The sequence below is a fragment of the Hirundo rustica genome, chromosome Z (genome assembly GCF_015227805.2).
Source record: "Hirundo rustica isolate bHirRus1 chromosome Z, bHirRus1.pri.v3, whole genome shotgun sequence".
Taxonomy (NCBI): Eukaryota; Metazoa; Chordata; class Aves; order Passeriformes; family Hirundinidae; genus Hirundo; species Hirundo rustica.
This window is the reverse complement of record NC_053488.1, coordinates 7,295,727-7,311,808: the sequence shown is the minus strand read 5'-3', so window position 1 is coordinate 7,311,808 and position 16,082 is coordinate 7,295,727. Positions and strand designations below refer to the sequence as shown.

At 36.9% G+C, this 16,082-nt stretch overlaps 1 protein-coding gene across 1 annotated transcript in view; it reads right to left on the bottom strand.

The window, feature by feature from the left end:
- Positions 1-1,477: 1,477 nt before the first annotated feature.
- Positions 1,478-16,082, bottom strand: part of JMY (junction mediating and regulatory protein, p53 cofactor) — a 63,159-nt gene continuing 48,554 nt past the window's right edge. Inside the window, exons 8-11 of the mRNA XM_040089897.2 lie at positions 14,549-14,644; positions 12,768-13,320; positions 10,224-10,534; positions 1,478-6,882 (exon numbers count right to left, since the gene is read on the bottom strand). Coding sequence (XP_039945831.1) covers positions 10,227-10,534; positions 12,768-13,320; positions 14,549-14,644 — 957 coding nt within the window. The 3' untranslated portion in view covers positions 1,478-6,882; positions 10,224-10,226. The remainder of the gene's footprint in view (positions 6,883-10,223; positions 10,535-12,767; positions 13,321-14,548; positions 14,645-16,082) is intronic.

Genomic DNA, 16,082 nt, shown 5'->3' with positions numbered 1-16,082 from the left:
AGCCTATAAAATGGGCTTCTCCCTATGATAGGAAGCAGCAGTAAGAAAAGGAAACTGCTGAGAAAAGGAAGAGTTCATAGGTTTTGGAAAGCAACATCTGTCAAACACACCTTCCATTTTTACTTCTTTTCCCTTCTACCTACCGCCTCTGTTGAGCATTAAGTGGTAGAACACAGACAAACCCGGCATGTATCAGTAGTTCCCCTATTTCAGGGGCACTGTGGCACACTGAGTATTTATTTACAATGTGCCTTTGATTTACATCTGACACGTAACAAACAGGGAAAAAATAAATGGTGGTTCTACGTATCTTTCATTTTCTGTGTTGTAGAAACAAGAGGCCTTATTCTGCATGGCATACCACTGTTTTCAAGTCTACCTACAGATATATTCACTCATCTGCAATCCTGATGCATACACTAAATTCACTTCCAACCTGTATGGATGGTGTAGAGAGTTATAAAAAACCATCTCCTTATCTACTGAAGCCAGTGCCAAGCAGAACCAGCTGATGGAGCACTGCAGAGCAAAACCTGTGCAGGCACCCACAGCACGGCCACGCCAGAGCTTTAGGAACTGATGTCGGACACAAATGCAACACTCTTCTCTCTTAGGTCAGCAACACTCAAAGAACTGATTATTTCAAAACACATTTCCTACTTGTTCTATGTGTTCTGCCACGACCCAAAATTACGAGTGATTATTACCTGGCATGAAAAACAACACTAGGAAACCAAAGCCAGATAGGCCTTGCAATTTTGCAAAGTAGATTTACCCTGCAAATATAAAGTTGGTTTCATGTTGCTCTTAGAAATGTCTTTTTTCTTGTTTTCTCAGGGTTGTAATGGCACAAAAAAGTTCCTGTTCCAGAAATACACTGGTTTTTTGTTTCCTCATGTTAAGGAACCAGCTAGAAATAAAACCTACCTGCACTGCACCAAAACCACAGAAACAAAAGGGAAAAGAGATACAATATAAAGATACTTCTTTTGCAAGATTGATGCCTACATAAGTAATAACACAAAATGGCTACAAGAATAAAAGGAAGAACTCACAGCCACCTAGGAACTCTAGTAAGTTAATAAGGCTAAGCTCTTAACATTTTTGTATTTAAACTTTCACCCCTTTTCATGGAGTGCTTCTGTCTTTTGATCAAGAGATGGAAAGTGGACAACTACCATAAGGTAGTGGCACAACTACCCTGCATCATTTAGGAGCAAAGTTCTTCTATTATACCTAAATTGTTCATGTGGCTTCATTTACAAAGATGTTACCTAAATACAAATATTCCATGCTGCAACATAGCTTAGATGCAGCCATCTACCATTAAACAATGACAGGGAATTTCAGGAATTGTAAGAATAACAATGGGAACAGAAATTAAATAGATATAAAACTGGCTTTTTGTGGGAACCAAACTGTACAAAAAATATGTTTTAATGCTAGTACATAATCAAAGTTAAAACCAAGACAGTGATCAAATAAATATCCTTTAATAAAGAAAAGAGGAATAATTTTAAAGCACCAAAACTGTGAGTATGATGTTACATTGCATGTACAATAAGGTGAATGAATGCAGTACTTTGCGTACAGGTTTAAATTTCTGAATCATGATAATAAACCCCCATGGAATACACAATAATAAACTTGCATTGCAGAAAAGCTGCACTAAAGAAGAAAGACCAAGAAGCAGACAATTAAAACTTTTTTTTAGTTTCTAGGTATTGCTAGAAATGTTTGTTTAGTTCTTAACCTTTTTTTTTTTTTTAACATACTTGTGCTTAATACTTAATAACTTTGAGCATTTTCAGGCATAGTAAATTTGCAGAGTTGTTTACAATAAAATAAGCATTTAATATGTCCTTTTGAATATAATGGAATTAAAAACTTTCTTAAAGCCAAGCACAATGTGCTAGTAGTGTCTGAGTCTAATGATAATATTGCACAAAGCTAGTGAATGGAAAATTTGTTTTCATTGTTTCTTATTTATTCAACAGGCTTAACAAGGAAGTTAGTTTCATTACGCTTCACTGGCTTCATTCATGTAAGACAACCTGCAGCCATCTGTATTTCTTTAGTTTTCGTTTTATGATGACACATTTGTATACACTTAAAATGAAGTTCAAAACATACAGCAACAGCACGCTGGAAGATGTTAAGTGAATATCCCCAATACCCAACACCTATTTACCAATTCAAAAGTCAAAACTATATTTATACTCTGAAAATCAAGCCAGTTTATGGCAAACTAATTCCTGGATAGGTGACAGTCTCTGGAATAAAGTCTTTGCAGAGTTTGGACTATATGCACCTTCATCCTTTCTACTTGTTTCCAATGGACACACAGCTGGTTAACGAGCTTTAGATAATGCTCTACACATTAATATTAAAAACTCAGCAGAATAAAATTAATTGCTTGGTCATTTTCCATATTAGAGGTACAGAGCATTCACATTTGAGAATGGAAAGATGACCTTTTCTGTCTAATTCTGAAGCTCTGAGCTACAGAATATATAAGACCTGAATCACAATAAAAATACATAAATGTCAGGCTGCAGATTCACTACAGCCAGAGCTGAGTTTTGGATTAACAGTCAAACTGAATGGGAAGTACAAAGACCCATATATGCAACAGCCCCTCCCACAAATATACTGGCATGCCTGCCCTCCCTCCCTTGACCCTCCTAAAAATTCTAAGTATTTATGTATTAGGCAGCAATTAAATATAAATTCACTTTGTAGGAAAACTTAAATTACAGTATATTTATAGGTTAAAAACAGCCATTGTGTTGATAGCATTGATAGCAGTATGTTGATGTGCTTATAACACCAAAGAGCAATTTGCAGTCAAGTTTAGGATGACCTACTGTCTGTCAGCTCCAAGAGGACTGGAATCATGCAACATGCTCTCCCAGTAAGGTGCTTCTGTTACTCCTTTTCTTTGCAAGAAGCTTTTCTTGTTCTTAACATTAATTCTGTAGTGCGAAACATCAACAACGTATTGTCCATGCTTATGAAATCATTACCAGAAATACATCCAGGTAATTTAATTACATAAGCATTACAATGAAAATAAAATCTGATTACACGCATGAGCAAACTTGATTTACAAATTACACTCCTGAAATTCAGTGCAACAAATGGAATAAGGGTAACATTAACCAATACAGTTTCTGCCTCCTCTTCTCAATAAGTTGCATCTTCAATAATGCATCTATCATTACTTTATTATTAAACAGTACAGAATATAGTGCTTATACTCAAAATGATTCTTTACAAATAATGTAGTGAAGTATGTTGAGTTCTATCCCCAATTCAGTCACAAAAGAACACAATATATAATCATACTAATTTATTTTACAAGTGTCTGGTAGAGAATGCAGACTGTCAGATTTAAAATTTAAAAAAAAAAAAAGCCACAACAAAAAAACCCAAGCAAAACTTAAAAGTGATGTTTGAGAAAAATAAAAAAGCCTTCATCTACCCTAGACAGATAACTAACATGAAAATACAGTAAAGTGAGTAAGACTATTGGTCATTTGTAAAGGATCTGGAACCTCCATGAATGAGAACATGAAATTCTTGTTGATACTAATTCCATTTCCAAACAAGGCTATTGCTGTTTACCTTATATTTTGGTTATTTTAGTAGAAACTGAGTATTTAGTTTCTTGTTCCCACTCAAAAGATTTTTCAGTCCTTACATAATAAGCATTTGTACAATAAACATTATGCATTTCAAATCTTTACTTCACTGGATCAGTTACACCATAGTAATAACTTTTAATTTGGAAAAAGAAAGATTTTCCTAAAAATTGAAAAGGCGCAAAACCTGACAAACTACTTCAGATAAATAACTAGCAACAGAACAACGCAGCCACAACAATAAAATGAAAAATATCAATAGGCAGGTCTTTTTGTGGAGGCTCGTTTACCTTGCGCGTGTTTACGTGTTTTTCCTTAGTGATCTTGCCAAGATTTCTCACGGACCAACACAAGTATTACAGCTTTTCTCAGCTATGGTGGAACTGACCTCAGCGCAGGGCTGTCATAATTTCCCTAAGTTTCTTGTAAATATACTAAACTTTCCCCATTTTCTGCGGTAGCCATCCCACTGGAAAACGTCACATGGCAGAGGACGGTACCTTTTCTGCATTAGCCTGTGTACACTACATATGCACAATTTTTATATCAAAGTGAAAATTATGTGAAATTGTGACATCTAGTGACTCATGGAGATTTAAAATCACTTTTGTTTTATGGTTTTTTTGAGCAGGATGTGGAAAAAAGCCCCATTCATTTTCCACACAGAAGATGGCAGTTTTGAACTGATTTATACTGCTATGCTCAGCGTAACTACTACTTTTTGTGTGCCCATAGAATACATGCTCATATGAGAACTCCATTTCTATTGAGACTAAGCTAATACAGAAATCTAAGATTTCAGCTAAATATGAAACAGATTAAGAAGACTAATTTCATCAATCATGCACACATTTTTCAAGGCAAAGATGACAGATCACATGGCATATGAAACATATCTGAAAACTGTAGTACAGTACAGCATGGAGCTATTTAGGTAACAACACAGTGGTAAACTGCAGACAAACGTGTTGTGCAAGGGAACCACTGCACAAATACTTTAAAATTACACTACTTTTCCCCGGCTTGAAATTTTGCTAATGTTCTGTATGCATACTCCAAGGAATGAAACTGCAGGCTAGAAAAGAGGAAAAAATGAACATAGAAGTTGCTTGTTCACCACTGTTAATTTAGCACTAAGTTTCAGATGAAATGTATAATGTGAATTACCATTCTACATCATAGCTCTGTTTTGTGCTACAGCCAAAAATTTATTTAATTATCTTGGTGTGACTGATTATTAATGCGTGGTGTGACTGAAAGTACAAACAAATGTAGAACAAAACAGCTGACGGTGTACACAGTGTCGAATGATTACGATGAACCTTGAAACTGCTGCTATTGCTGCACAAACACAGCATCAGACAGCTTGCAACCATACCATGTAACACAGAATTCAGAGAATAAGCTTAAGAAAAAAGCATCATGTAGTTTTAGGCCTGTGGAAAGCCAGTATCAGTTGTTTCACACAGCTGAAAAATAGAGACCTGGCAACTAACACAACAAAATCAATACAATTCTACAGTAACACTGCTCGCAGGTGCTTTGAAAATCAATGTTCACTAACTTTATAAGTAAGGCAACATGGTTAAGAAAATCCTCTCGAGATGTTTGACAGAGCTTCAATTTTTGGACAGCCACAGCAAAACATCTTCAATAGGCTGAAGGGTCCCAGAGCTGAGGTTCCTTTAGATTACATAGCCTATTGCTAAGGTAAGGTCTCCTGCTCCTCTCTCTGTAAGTAAACGGCAAGACGTGAAATCCCCTGTTATAAATGTTAACACAGTACGTGCTCCATTACACGACAGCAGCAATGAGTAACTCCACTTAAAAGAACCCAGATCCCCATATAGTAGTTTTATCTGTCAAAAGAGGAACAGTGAATGGACCACACAACACGAAGGACAGGGACTGTGTATTTCTCAAACACAGTGTATGTTACGCTAGTAAAAACAAAATGCTAGTGAAAATTCAGCTTTCCTAGAAGTGTAATGGGTTGATTTTTAATACCACGTGAGGTTTTTAGGTGGTACAAGGCTACTTGTATCTCTGGATTGACATACCTCTTGGTACCGTGGTATCGAAAGGTAGCTGCCTGCAGCCATTAGTCATGAGGTTTAGGACTACTCCTAAGTATTCACTGCAGAGGAAGTTGTAACTCTCCTTTAAAAATAAAACAGTCAGAATCAAAAGAAACATTTTTCAGCCGCTAGGCTTTTGGGTATGAAATACAAACACTTTTGCAGCCACTAAAGGGAATGATGAAAACCAGCAAGAATAGCATGATTTTCACAACTGAATTATCAGTATGCTTAAGTGCTTTGACCTTTTTTAAAGAGGGCTGCTTAGACTAATCAAAAGCTATTTTAAACCAAAAGAGAAAAATATTTTTAAGTATGAAATTACAAAATATTGCTTCTTATAACAAATGACAAAAGTATAACTAACTCGGTTCAGCATAGCTAAATATTATTTTAAAAAAGCATGAAAATGTCTACTTTAAAAAGATGTCAGACTAAAAATGACCTTCTAAAAAGGTGCTGCAGTATGTCTTGCTAAATGTATCATGATGGAAACAAACACATTCTTGAATACGTACTGAATTCAACTCTTAATTCTCATTGTGCTGTGGTCACTTGTTGCTTTTCATACTGACATGCTTCTTCAAGCTAAGAAGAAAAAAGTCTTAGTTGCATGTTACTGAATTTCAGCTACTGTAGTGCAACTAGGAATTCTCTTTCTGGAATATCAGACTTCTACACAGCAAGCTTCTCTGCAGGGAGCCATTTAGTTGAATTTTCAAGCACATGAGATATTCAGTGCAGTGAAGGGGCCATTTTATAGCTGGTTTGGAACCCCAAAGTTACTCTAACAGCAAGTAGTCTCCCAACTCAAAATGCCCCCCTCACTTAACTGGCCATATGTTACTAACGTAAATATAAAAAGTGCTTAAGAATTGGGCATTCTTGATAGTATAAAATGCATGTCTAAACAACTTAGCTTTCTGCCCAAATCAGAATTTGTTTGAACAAATAGAGAAAAAAGTGACCTGAAATTAACATTTCAGGCCATTTTTTTTCCATGTACTGAGTTATTTGCCAAAGAAAGACTATTTCTTTGCCAAAGAAAGCCTCCTGTGGAATTGATGGTCATAACTGCTGGCTCTGAATTCTCAGAAATGCAGAAGGATAGTAATCTTCAGCTGGGGTTTTCTTTTCGCACGTTGGTGGCTGTCAAGCACCTGTTTGGGAAGAAAGAAAAAGGAAGATCTGAAAAGCTAAATGGCTGTACAAATATTCTCTGATCAACATATTCAGCAATTCTAACATGCAATAAACTGAGCAGTGCATACTGAGCAAAGATTCTCTTTGCTCCCAGGGTAATGACACCGTGACTCTAGAACCAGAACACACATATGACCAGGGTTTTTTTTGTTGTTTGTTTGGGGGTTTTTTGTTTGTTGGTTTGGTTTTTTGGGAGCTGTTTGTTTGTTTTGGTTTTGTTGTTGGTTTGCTGTTTGGGGGTTTTTTTGCCTTCTGGTATTACTGGCAGTTAATACAGATTAGAGGCCCAAAATACTGGATTAGGAGACTGCAGAGAACAAAAGCTCGCTTGTTATCTGTTACTTTGTCCATCACTGACAGGAACTCAAGTTCTGCATTACTTACAGTACTCTTAGTGTACTATGGTGATTTATGTGCATTATTATGTGCTCATACACAGATGTTCTGAGGATACTGTTGATAACCAGTAATCTCTTGGATTTTCATACATAAGATACTACATATTTATTCTACTTGCTCAGCTACTTCAATATATGCCTCAGTATCTTTTTATATGGTTCAGAGTGTCTGTCTGGAAAGAATTGCTCTTAAAAAAGGTTAATCATAACTTTATGTAGAAGTCAACTGACAGAGCAGGGAATACAAGAGATTACTAGAATCTCCTGCAAGAATTAGTTACTATTAGTTTTGCCTTCAAACTTCAATAATTATTGAAACCACTTCACTGGGCACTGCTAATATTTCCTTCACATATATCAAGGAACTTTCTGGCACTTAAAAAAATATACATCACTGTATCAGATTTAGCTTTCATTCTGTAAGGCAAATATCTGCATTACATTTATCTTATACAGATGCATGTATAATTAAGCATAATTAATATAAAATGTGTGCCAACACACTTTTGTATGTTTTCAACCTATAATCTCCATGATACAATTATTGGCATGTGTAGAGCTTACAAGCTGAGAACCAATAGGTCAATCTTAAAGCAAGATATTAAACATTAGCCTGCTATTTCTACAACAGATTTTCATTATTTTACTCTTATATGATGAATGCTAGTAAACAAGTCTGTATGTTCAAGCAAGTACGTTCATCTATATGGAAAGCATTTATTCAGTTGAGTTTTTCAAGGGCTTTGTCTCAATCTCTGTTCTCCCAAATTATTTCATTGCTTGGATAGCAAGGGCCTTGCTTGTTTTTTCTGAGCTGTTAGTACAGCGATTTCTGAGCTATTTGCTGAGCTATTCTGTACAACCATTTTCAATCTAAACTACTATGTGTTAAATAACTTCACCTAATGAAAACAGGGTTATTTTCATAATAAAATATGACACTGGTAAGAGAAAGCAGGTCTCAGATATGTTAAGAACAAGGAGCACATACTCCTCACACTGAAATCTGCTTTTAGGTCCAAGTTATTTCACAGGACTTCAGCAGGATGTGGTCTAGCAAAAAGGAGAAAACAGCCAGGGACTGTGTGGCAGTGAATTTCAACCTGCATTCAGATCTCCTTTTATGGAGCTGCAAATAGCAGAGGAAAACATATATTTATATTGTGTGGCAATGACCACAGACGATTTCTAAGATGCACTTCCAATGTAAAATGTTTAGGAGGTCAACCCATTTGATTAAAAAAAAAAAAAAAACTTAAGTCAGACTTGGAAAATGTCTTTGTATCTTGCAAAAAAAATGCAAACAAAATCCTAAACAGTCAAATAGATTTACTAAAATCAAAGTCAAATCACAAAGTTTAAATGTGATCCATTATCTAAGAAATTAGAATAATTGCTCTAAGAAAGCCAAGTTAGCTCCAAGACATGTCTTTTCTTATAGTTGTCACTTGATTTCTTAAGAGCTGTGGTAGTGGGAGTTTTCAGTATGCAAGGATAGAAAGAAGTTACATGAAAGCAAAATTATTTTCACTTGGAGTTTCAGCAAGTGTTAAGCACATCCCCACTCCTGGAATTTCACTCCAAAACTCAGTACATTTGGTATAGAATAGAAGGAGGAAACCATACTTAAACTGTGTGAAACCCCATTAGGGTGGCCCACAGCTAGTTCATGGAGAATTGAAGGCAGCATTTATTTTCCTTTTCAAAAATTTAAAATATTATGATTTGAAAATACCATGCCAATGCAACAGATTGAGACAGTATTTCAAAATCACAGGAACATTCAGCAGATGATGTGCTAAGTCAGAATCAGTTTTTAAACAGCTGTAGCACTTTACCAACAGCCATTCTCCAGCAATGGTAACAGCTACCCAGGGTAGAAAAGCTGGACTGTGAACATTCAAAAAGGTAATCTTCTTCATATTGTTAACTCTGTTGCAAGGATTACAAATACTTGTCTTCCTTTCTGTTGAAATGGCCCTTCTAAACAGATTTTTCATTTCTTTACAGATTGTCGTGCCTCTGGTTTCTCAAATTTTAGGCTCAGTGGGAACCTTCTTGATACTCAAGTTCATTCACGTGTCAGTAACAGAAGAGAGCCTCCACAGAGAAGTGCTCTACGCTGCTGCTGCAGTCACAAATCTCTCTGTGCTACTGATGCAGCAATTATTTTGAAAACTGATCTCTTGCCAATTTTTTGGTTTGTTCTGAAATCACTAATTTCATCTGCTGAAGTCTGGTATCTGTACTTTCAGGCACTGTAGCTTAGTATTAATGCAAGTTCATGGAATTCATATGACTAGCAAAAGTATAAATTGTATTTGTATATTTACTGTTAATAGCCTGGAAATTCAATTAGATCAGAGATTTTAGAGGCTGAAGCCAAGCTGTCAGGAAGTCGGCCACTCAGGGTAACCCATGAGATTTCAATCTGTTCAGCATTCCAACCTAACTGTCCTTCACTTAGAAGTTACTCAGTCTGAAATAGGACATGCCCCATTTTTACAAGGCTAGAAACAATTAGAAAGCAAGTATAAGGTGCATCCAAGAGTGATTGTGCTGCTTTTTAAACTTTTTTTGGTAAACTGGGAACTGTCCCTTCAAATTTACTAGATAAAATAGAGCTTTTTTCAGGAGAAGTCCTGTCAATAATCAGCAGAAGTACTGGAACAGTAAAAGGCTAGCATACTGTCTAAAAAAAGTTTTTGTTACTATAAACCTTGAATTCTTTGAAAAGTCAGTGACACACAATGCATACGTGTATGTTTTACCACACTGGATGTCAGACAGTTTAGTCACATTCCTACTGTGTCTCCTATAATGCACAACCTGAGGCTCAGCTGCTACTGTTATAAAAAAAACTGCTGCAGAAATATTTTCTTTAAATGTAGCTTAATTACAGGTTAGTTTTCCCAGTCTGTGCAAGGCAAGCTCTCCTCTTCATCCTCTGACTCAGGTGACGCTTCCTTAATCCTTCGCAATGCTTCATGGATGCTCCTTGTCAGAGGGTCAGTATCAGGCAGAATTGTAAAGGATTCTCTCAAAACATCTTTCTGTACTTTCTTCAGTTTCACCCCTTTCCTGATCTGTGCCAAGATGTTATTGCTGTCATCTTCATCAGGAAAAGGAGGGAGACTTCTCTGCTCAACTTTTCTTAAGTGAAAGCTGCCACGTTTCAAGGAAGCCAGCACTTCATCCATCGGGGAACTCACTGCAGCAAACCAAAAGACTTTCAGTATTCTTTTCATTAAATTTTATCAGTCTTTATTTTTATTTCCTACATACCAGAAAGTACCTGCATACTATTTATGTGATAGTCCCATGCTGTAAGTACAATGGTAGCTCCAATGCTGTTTTAGCTTCTAGACAATCTTCCTTATTACCATGTCAAAACTGGTTTCTACCGACAACTGTAATTTTTGCCACCACTTATCTTCCTATCAAGAAGTAAAACTTTCTGAACAATGTGGCCTTTCTTTTTGCAGTCAGGAAAATCAAATAATCTGCAAGAAATTCAAGATAATGAAAGCATTTCTTGCATAACCATTTTTTACTTTGGAACTCAGGTGATGAGTACATGTCTTCGGTACTGGCCTGCACGACCCATTCTTACCACTTGCATTTTTAGGCTAATTTTACCTACTGTATGACTATTTCTACAAGCCAGTGAGGGAAGCAGCAACATAGTCAATTGCAAGAGCATGCATCTTCCTGCTTCTCTGGGTTCATGTATTTGTTAGCATCTAGTCCCAACAGTTATAGAAACTGTCTTCCTTTATAATTAATGAAAACTAAGAAGTCAGAGATAATTCTTTATAGCAAATCCTTCTTTTATCACTAATCTTGAAGCTAGTTTTCCACAAAAATAAAAATCATGCTTTGGCACTTTGAAAAGCCATGAGTGGGCAAGATCTTCATTCCTGAGAATGCATTATAATACAGTAAAATAAAGTTTAAACACCTTGTATACAACAGCACGTAATTTATGCAGCACTTCTCAATCAATACATATCCATCTCCAGTTCTTTTTCATACATTGTATAATGTGTTTTTTTAAAACCTGTTTTGAATTTAGGCTTTTTCCATCCCACTAAAGGCCTAGACAGAAATGACACAATGAAAAGAGATACAAAAGAATACAAGATTTGAAGGAGGAAAGAAGGAAGGACTGCAAAGCCTCGGTCTGTCATACAGAGACAAATGTCTGAAGCCACTCAGAAACTTGGAATATCTCATGGAGCAGCAGGTAGAGTGCTGCTGCTGCAGACATTAACAATATTGTTAAGAGAGATGTGTTGGAGTCCAGGGCATTCCTTTGGTTGCCCTGGAGGGTCAGGGACCTGGGCAGGGGTGTCTGGGACCCCAGCCCAGAGCTCAGAGAGACACTGGCTTTGATTTCAGTCCATGGGAAAAACTTCCTACACTGAGAGAAGGTTTACATGCCACAAGAATGTGAAAAATAGTAGTTTAGCTTATCACAGAATGAGAAAATAATAGTTTTAGGTTCCTAGCATTGAAGTGAATGGGGACAAGATGGAGAATCTGGGGCGTTGTCTCCTTCTCCTTCTCCTTTTCCTTCCCTCACTCCATTGCTGCATTGACGTGGCACAAAGTAGTTAGTGAGGATTGGGTCAAAGTAAAGATGACCTTTTTAGTAATAGTGATAGACATTGGTAAGAAATAGTAAATAAGAAATACGTAGTAATTAGTATAAAAGATAAGGACAGCCCAGCTCGGGGGGAGACGTGAGGAATCCATGCAGCTGCGAACATCTTGTCGGACTCCGAGAAAATTGTAAGATAAGAAACAATAAACGAAGTATGCAACCTTGAGAAATCTAAACCTGAGAACTCCGTCTCTTCCTTCGGCTCGGCTCGGAGCTGCGCAGGGGAGCAAAGACCCTGAAACCACCTCAGTGTTGGGGTAAGCCCCCAACAGAGATGACTGATTTGAATTTATATTTGTCATACTATGATGCATATAAAATGCACACACATAGGTGCTTTACAAAAAAAAAACAAGATAAAATGCAAGTCAGTAAAATAAACATTAGGCCGACAGAAAAATTATTATTATTCTGTTTATAAATAGAACACTTCATCCTCAGGTGAAACACAGGATATCTGCAGGCCGGGCAGTACGTAGATATGTAAATATTCTTTTCAACAGCACTTAGGTTTCTATCTAGTCTAAGATGGTATAGTGTAGACTCAATTTCACAAGTGTTCCCCACTGAATAAGTATGCCACGATGTCATAAAACCCCTAGTGTTTGAGCTGCCAGAATCCCTCAGCTAAAGGACTTAACAACTTTCCCATTAATAATAAATTAATCACAGCATACACCTTCCTACACAGCAATTCAAAAATGAACTGATGTGCATTACAGTTTTTAAATTAATAACAATAAATTTTAAATTAAATATGCAGAAATTGAAACAGTACCTCTCCTCCTCTGTAAACCCTCTAGATCACCGGTCTTCTTAAGCTTCTTCTTGGCACTGACTAGCTGACTGCTATCGAACAGATGTGGCGGTGGGACACCAGAGGAGTGCTGGACTCCCTTCTCCACGCTGTGACGTTTAATAAAGCTGTCACTTTTCTCTAAGGATTTGGTGGCATCTTCCTTGGAGGGCAAAGGTGGAGGTGGAGGAGGAGGTGGTGGAGGCAAAGGGGGTGGAAGCTGTACTCCAGTAGCAGTCTCTGGTTGAAGCTGGTCACTGGTGAGTGGAGAAGTGCTAACGTGGGGCAGTTCAGAGGTGACACCGTTAGGAGGCAAAGAGACGTCTTGAAGTTGTTTTAGACTTGTGGATTCCTGCACTTGCAAAGGCTGAACTGCTTTTTCCAATTCCACCTCTTCACTCTTCTCTTGGATCTGTATGGTTGCTGGCAAAGACTGAGGCTGCTCGACAGCGGGCACTGAGCTGGCTGCACATTTTCTTCTTGCATGAGCCAGCCGTAGTCTGGTTGATTTAAGTATGACTTGCCCAGGGTACCGCTAAAGTGAATAAGGTATCGACAATTACATAAGCATATGCAATGGACTATCCTAGATTTTATGCACCCATCGTCTCTGACAATTTTCACTGCGCTTTGTACGTAAAGCTAAAGCAAATACATTCCCATCTTTGCGCAAAAAATTATTCATATTCTTAGTTTCTATTCTTATTTAAGCCACAATTTATATATGATTAGTCCAGTCCGTGAAATACATGGGTTAGAATTAGGATTTTACTAAGAATCAGACCGCACATTCAAAACTGTTTATTTTCTGGAAAATAAAATCCAAAATTCCCTCTTGCTTTCCTCTTTCTAATCCTGGTCAACGGCTCCCTCTACAAATGCAGACCAGTCTGACTTAATACAGTGGTCTTATACATGAATGCAACTGTTTTAAAAGGTATACCTTGAGGACATCAAAGATTTTCAGATTTATTTTACTTCTTAAATTTGCTGCCTCTTATCAGTCTTTTCATATTAGTTTCATCCATAGCCTTTTTAAAGCAAAAAATTAAGCTGCTTCTGAAAGACAGGTCTAATACCTTTTGCACAACTGTGGTAGGCCTAAAGAAATAACATGTAACAATATTAGTATGTTAATAGAAAATAGAAAATCATGAACAATTGCTGGCTAAAATAAGTAAATTTGCTTCAATTTACAGAAGTTAAAGAATTCAAGAGGCTTGCAAACAGTAATGACATGAAGAGCATACTGCTGAAGAAGACAACTTTCCAGCAAAGAAACTTCTCATACCTTTATTTTTTTTATCAACAAAAAGTTTTCACCAGTTAATGCAGTCTGGTTTCTTTCACTTTCAGCCCTTTCCTTGTTCTTTCCCCTTCAACCCACCTTCTGTGCATTTTCTGATGCTTCCACTGTAATAAGAAGGAGCAGGCATTCTAGCAAGGAGCAGTAGGGGGCCATGTCAGATGACAACGCTCTTTGTGGGAAGTACTGTTTAGGTTATACTTCTCAGGAACATTTGCCAAGTGCCTTGTCACAAGATAAAGGTGTAAGAGCGAATAGAAACTTAAGGCACTGGGAATGCAACAGCTAGAGGAATCTGTTTCCACCAATGCCACATTTTGTTGTGAATTTTCCAAAGACCAGTTAATGATACAAAGAAAGAGAATCACTAATAGCACGGTGAATGCTGTTACTGGAATGAGTGGAAGTTTCTCTGGGAAAGGAAACTGCCAGAAAAGAACGACAGTTCTTCTGTTACCTGCTTAAATGTACGAAGTCTGTCCAGGGTTTTTTGTCGTTCCTGACTAACCCAGGAGCTCTTTCTTTCCTCCTCATCTTGCAACTGATCTCGTTTCTGAGAAAATATATGAAAAGCATGTAAATATTACATCCAGTGCTCTATTTGGCTTCACTAGAAAAAAAAACCTCTCCTCCTAAAATGTGAAGAGTTACTTTAAAAGATACTTCTCAAATAAACCTAACTGCAAAACTTGGCCTTTGGCTTCCCCTTAAAAAACAGTATACATTTCCCTATTAAAAAATAGTATACGTTTTGTGGTTTGTTTTCTCAAAGAAACACAAAACACAGTAAAAAAAATATTTCAATCTCGACCAGGAACACTTGGAAGACTTGTTAGTTCAAGAGATGAGAGATAACAAGTAACAGAATGCTATACTAAGAGAAGCCCCCTTGAATTAAAAGTGCAAAAATTAGCCAGAGAGCAAAGCAGTATCCATTTTCCTGTCACTCCAATAACAAAATGGCAGCCCAAATTGCAAGGCTGCCCATTTAAACAAGTCATATTGGTATTTTCAAAGTACAGGAATTCACAGAAGTTAGCATCACAGAATTCAACAGTAAGCAAATTAAGTAAATGTTTTCACACTTACATTTACAACAGTAAATATAGGTCTGTATTTATTCCAGCTTTTGTTGTTTAAACCAGCTTGATTTTATGCAACTGCCCTTAAAGAATGTCTGAAGCTCTTCCTTGCACCTAGGACAGTTGTGATTTTTTCTTGTACAGAGATTTTTATCTTATGTAAAACATAAGATAAAACTTAGTATACATCTCTTTAACTAATAGTTTTTTCTTACAGAACTTCAACAGTTACTACATCTTTGAAACAAACACTAACTCCTCAGTCAAATTTACTGGAAATGGAAGCTAATTACCAGAAGGTGAAATTCACTGCATGCAAGTTCAGAAGCTATCAGGAAAAGTGACGTAACAGCTGACCACAAAGCAAAAACCCTGAGCAGAAACAGCAGCTTTAATTCTTGAGATGACTCACAGCATTTAATATTACTTTCGAAAGTGTATCTTCATAATCAAAAATTCTGATCACTTTTGTGAACCTTATTCTCATTCAGTCACCCCAAGAGCAGGGTCTGCCTGCCATTTTCGTAAGTCAGAAAGTGGCCTGGTGTCCTTCGTAAAAAGCCAACTGCTGTGATGTGGAAGGAAGAAAGGAAGTACAGATGTGTTAGGGAGAGAAAGATGAGAACATGTCTAAAAAATAGCAAGGACAGAAAGCAGAAAAAGGTGAAGAGGAAGAGAAGCATGTGGTAAAAGAAAGTAAGAATAATGGGCAAAGAAGTTAGAACAGAAGCATAAAGAAAGGAAGAGAAGTAGTTCTGTCACTGTACCTGAATGTTACATATGCATTCACATCAAACTCTTCCTGAAACAGTCTCAGATTCAAGGGTTTCTATCTGTTTTGGGCAACTTGTTTATTTGGTTTTGTTTCACTTTTAAGTAAAATAGTAAAACTGCAATTCTTATTTGGTT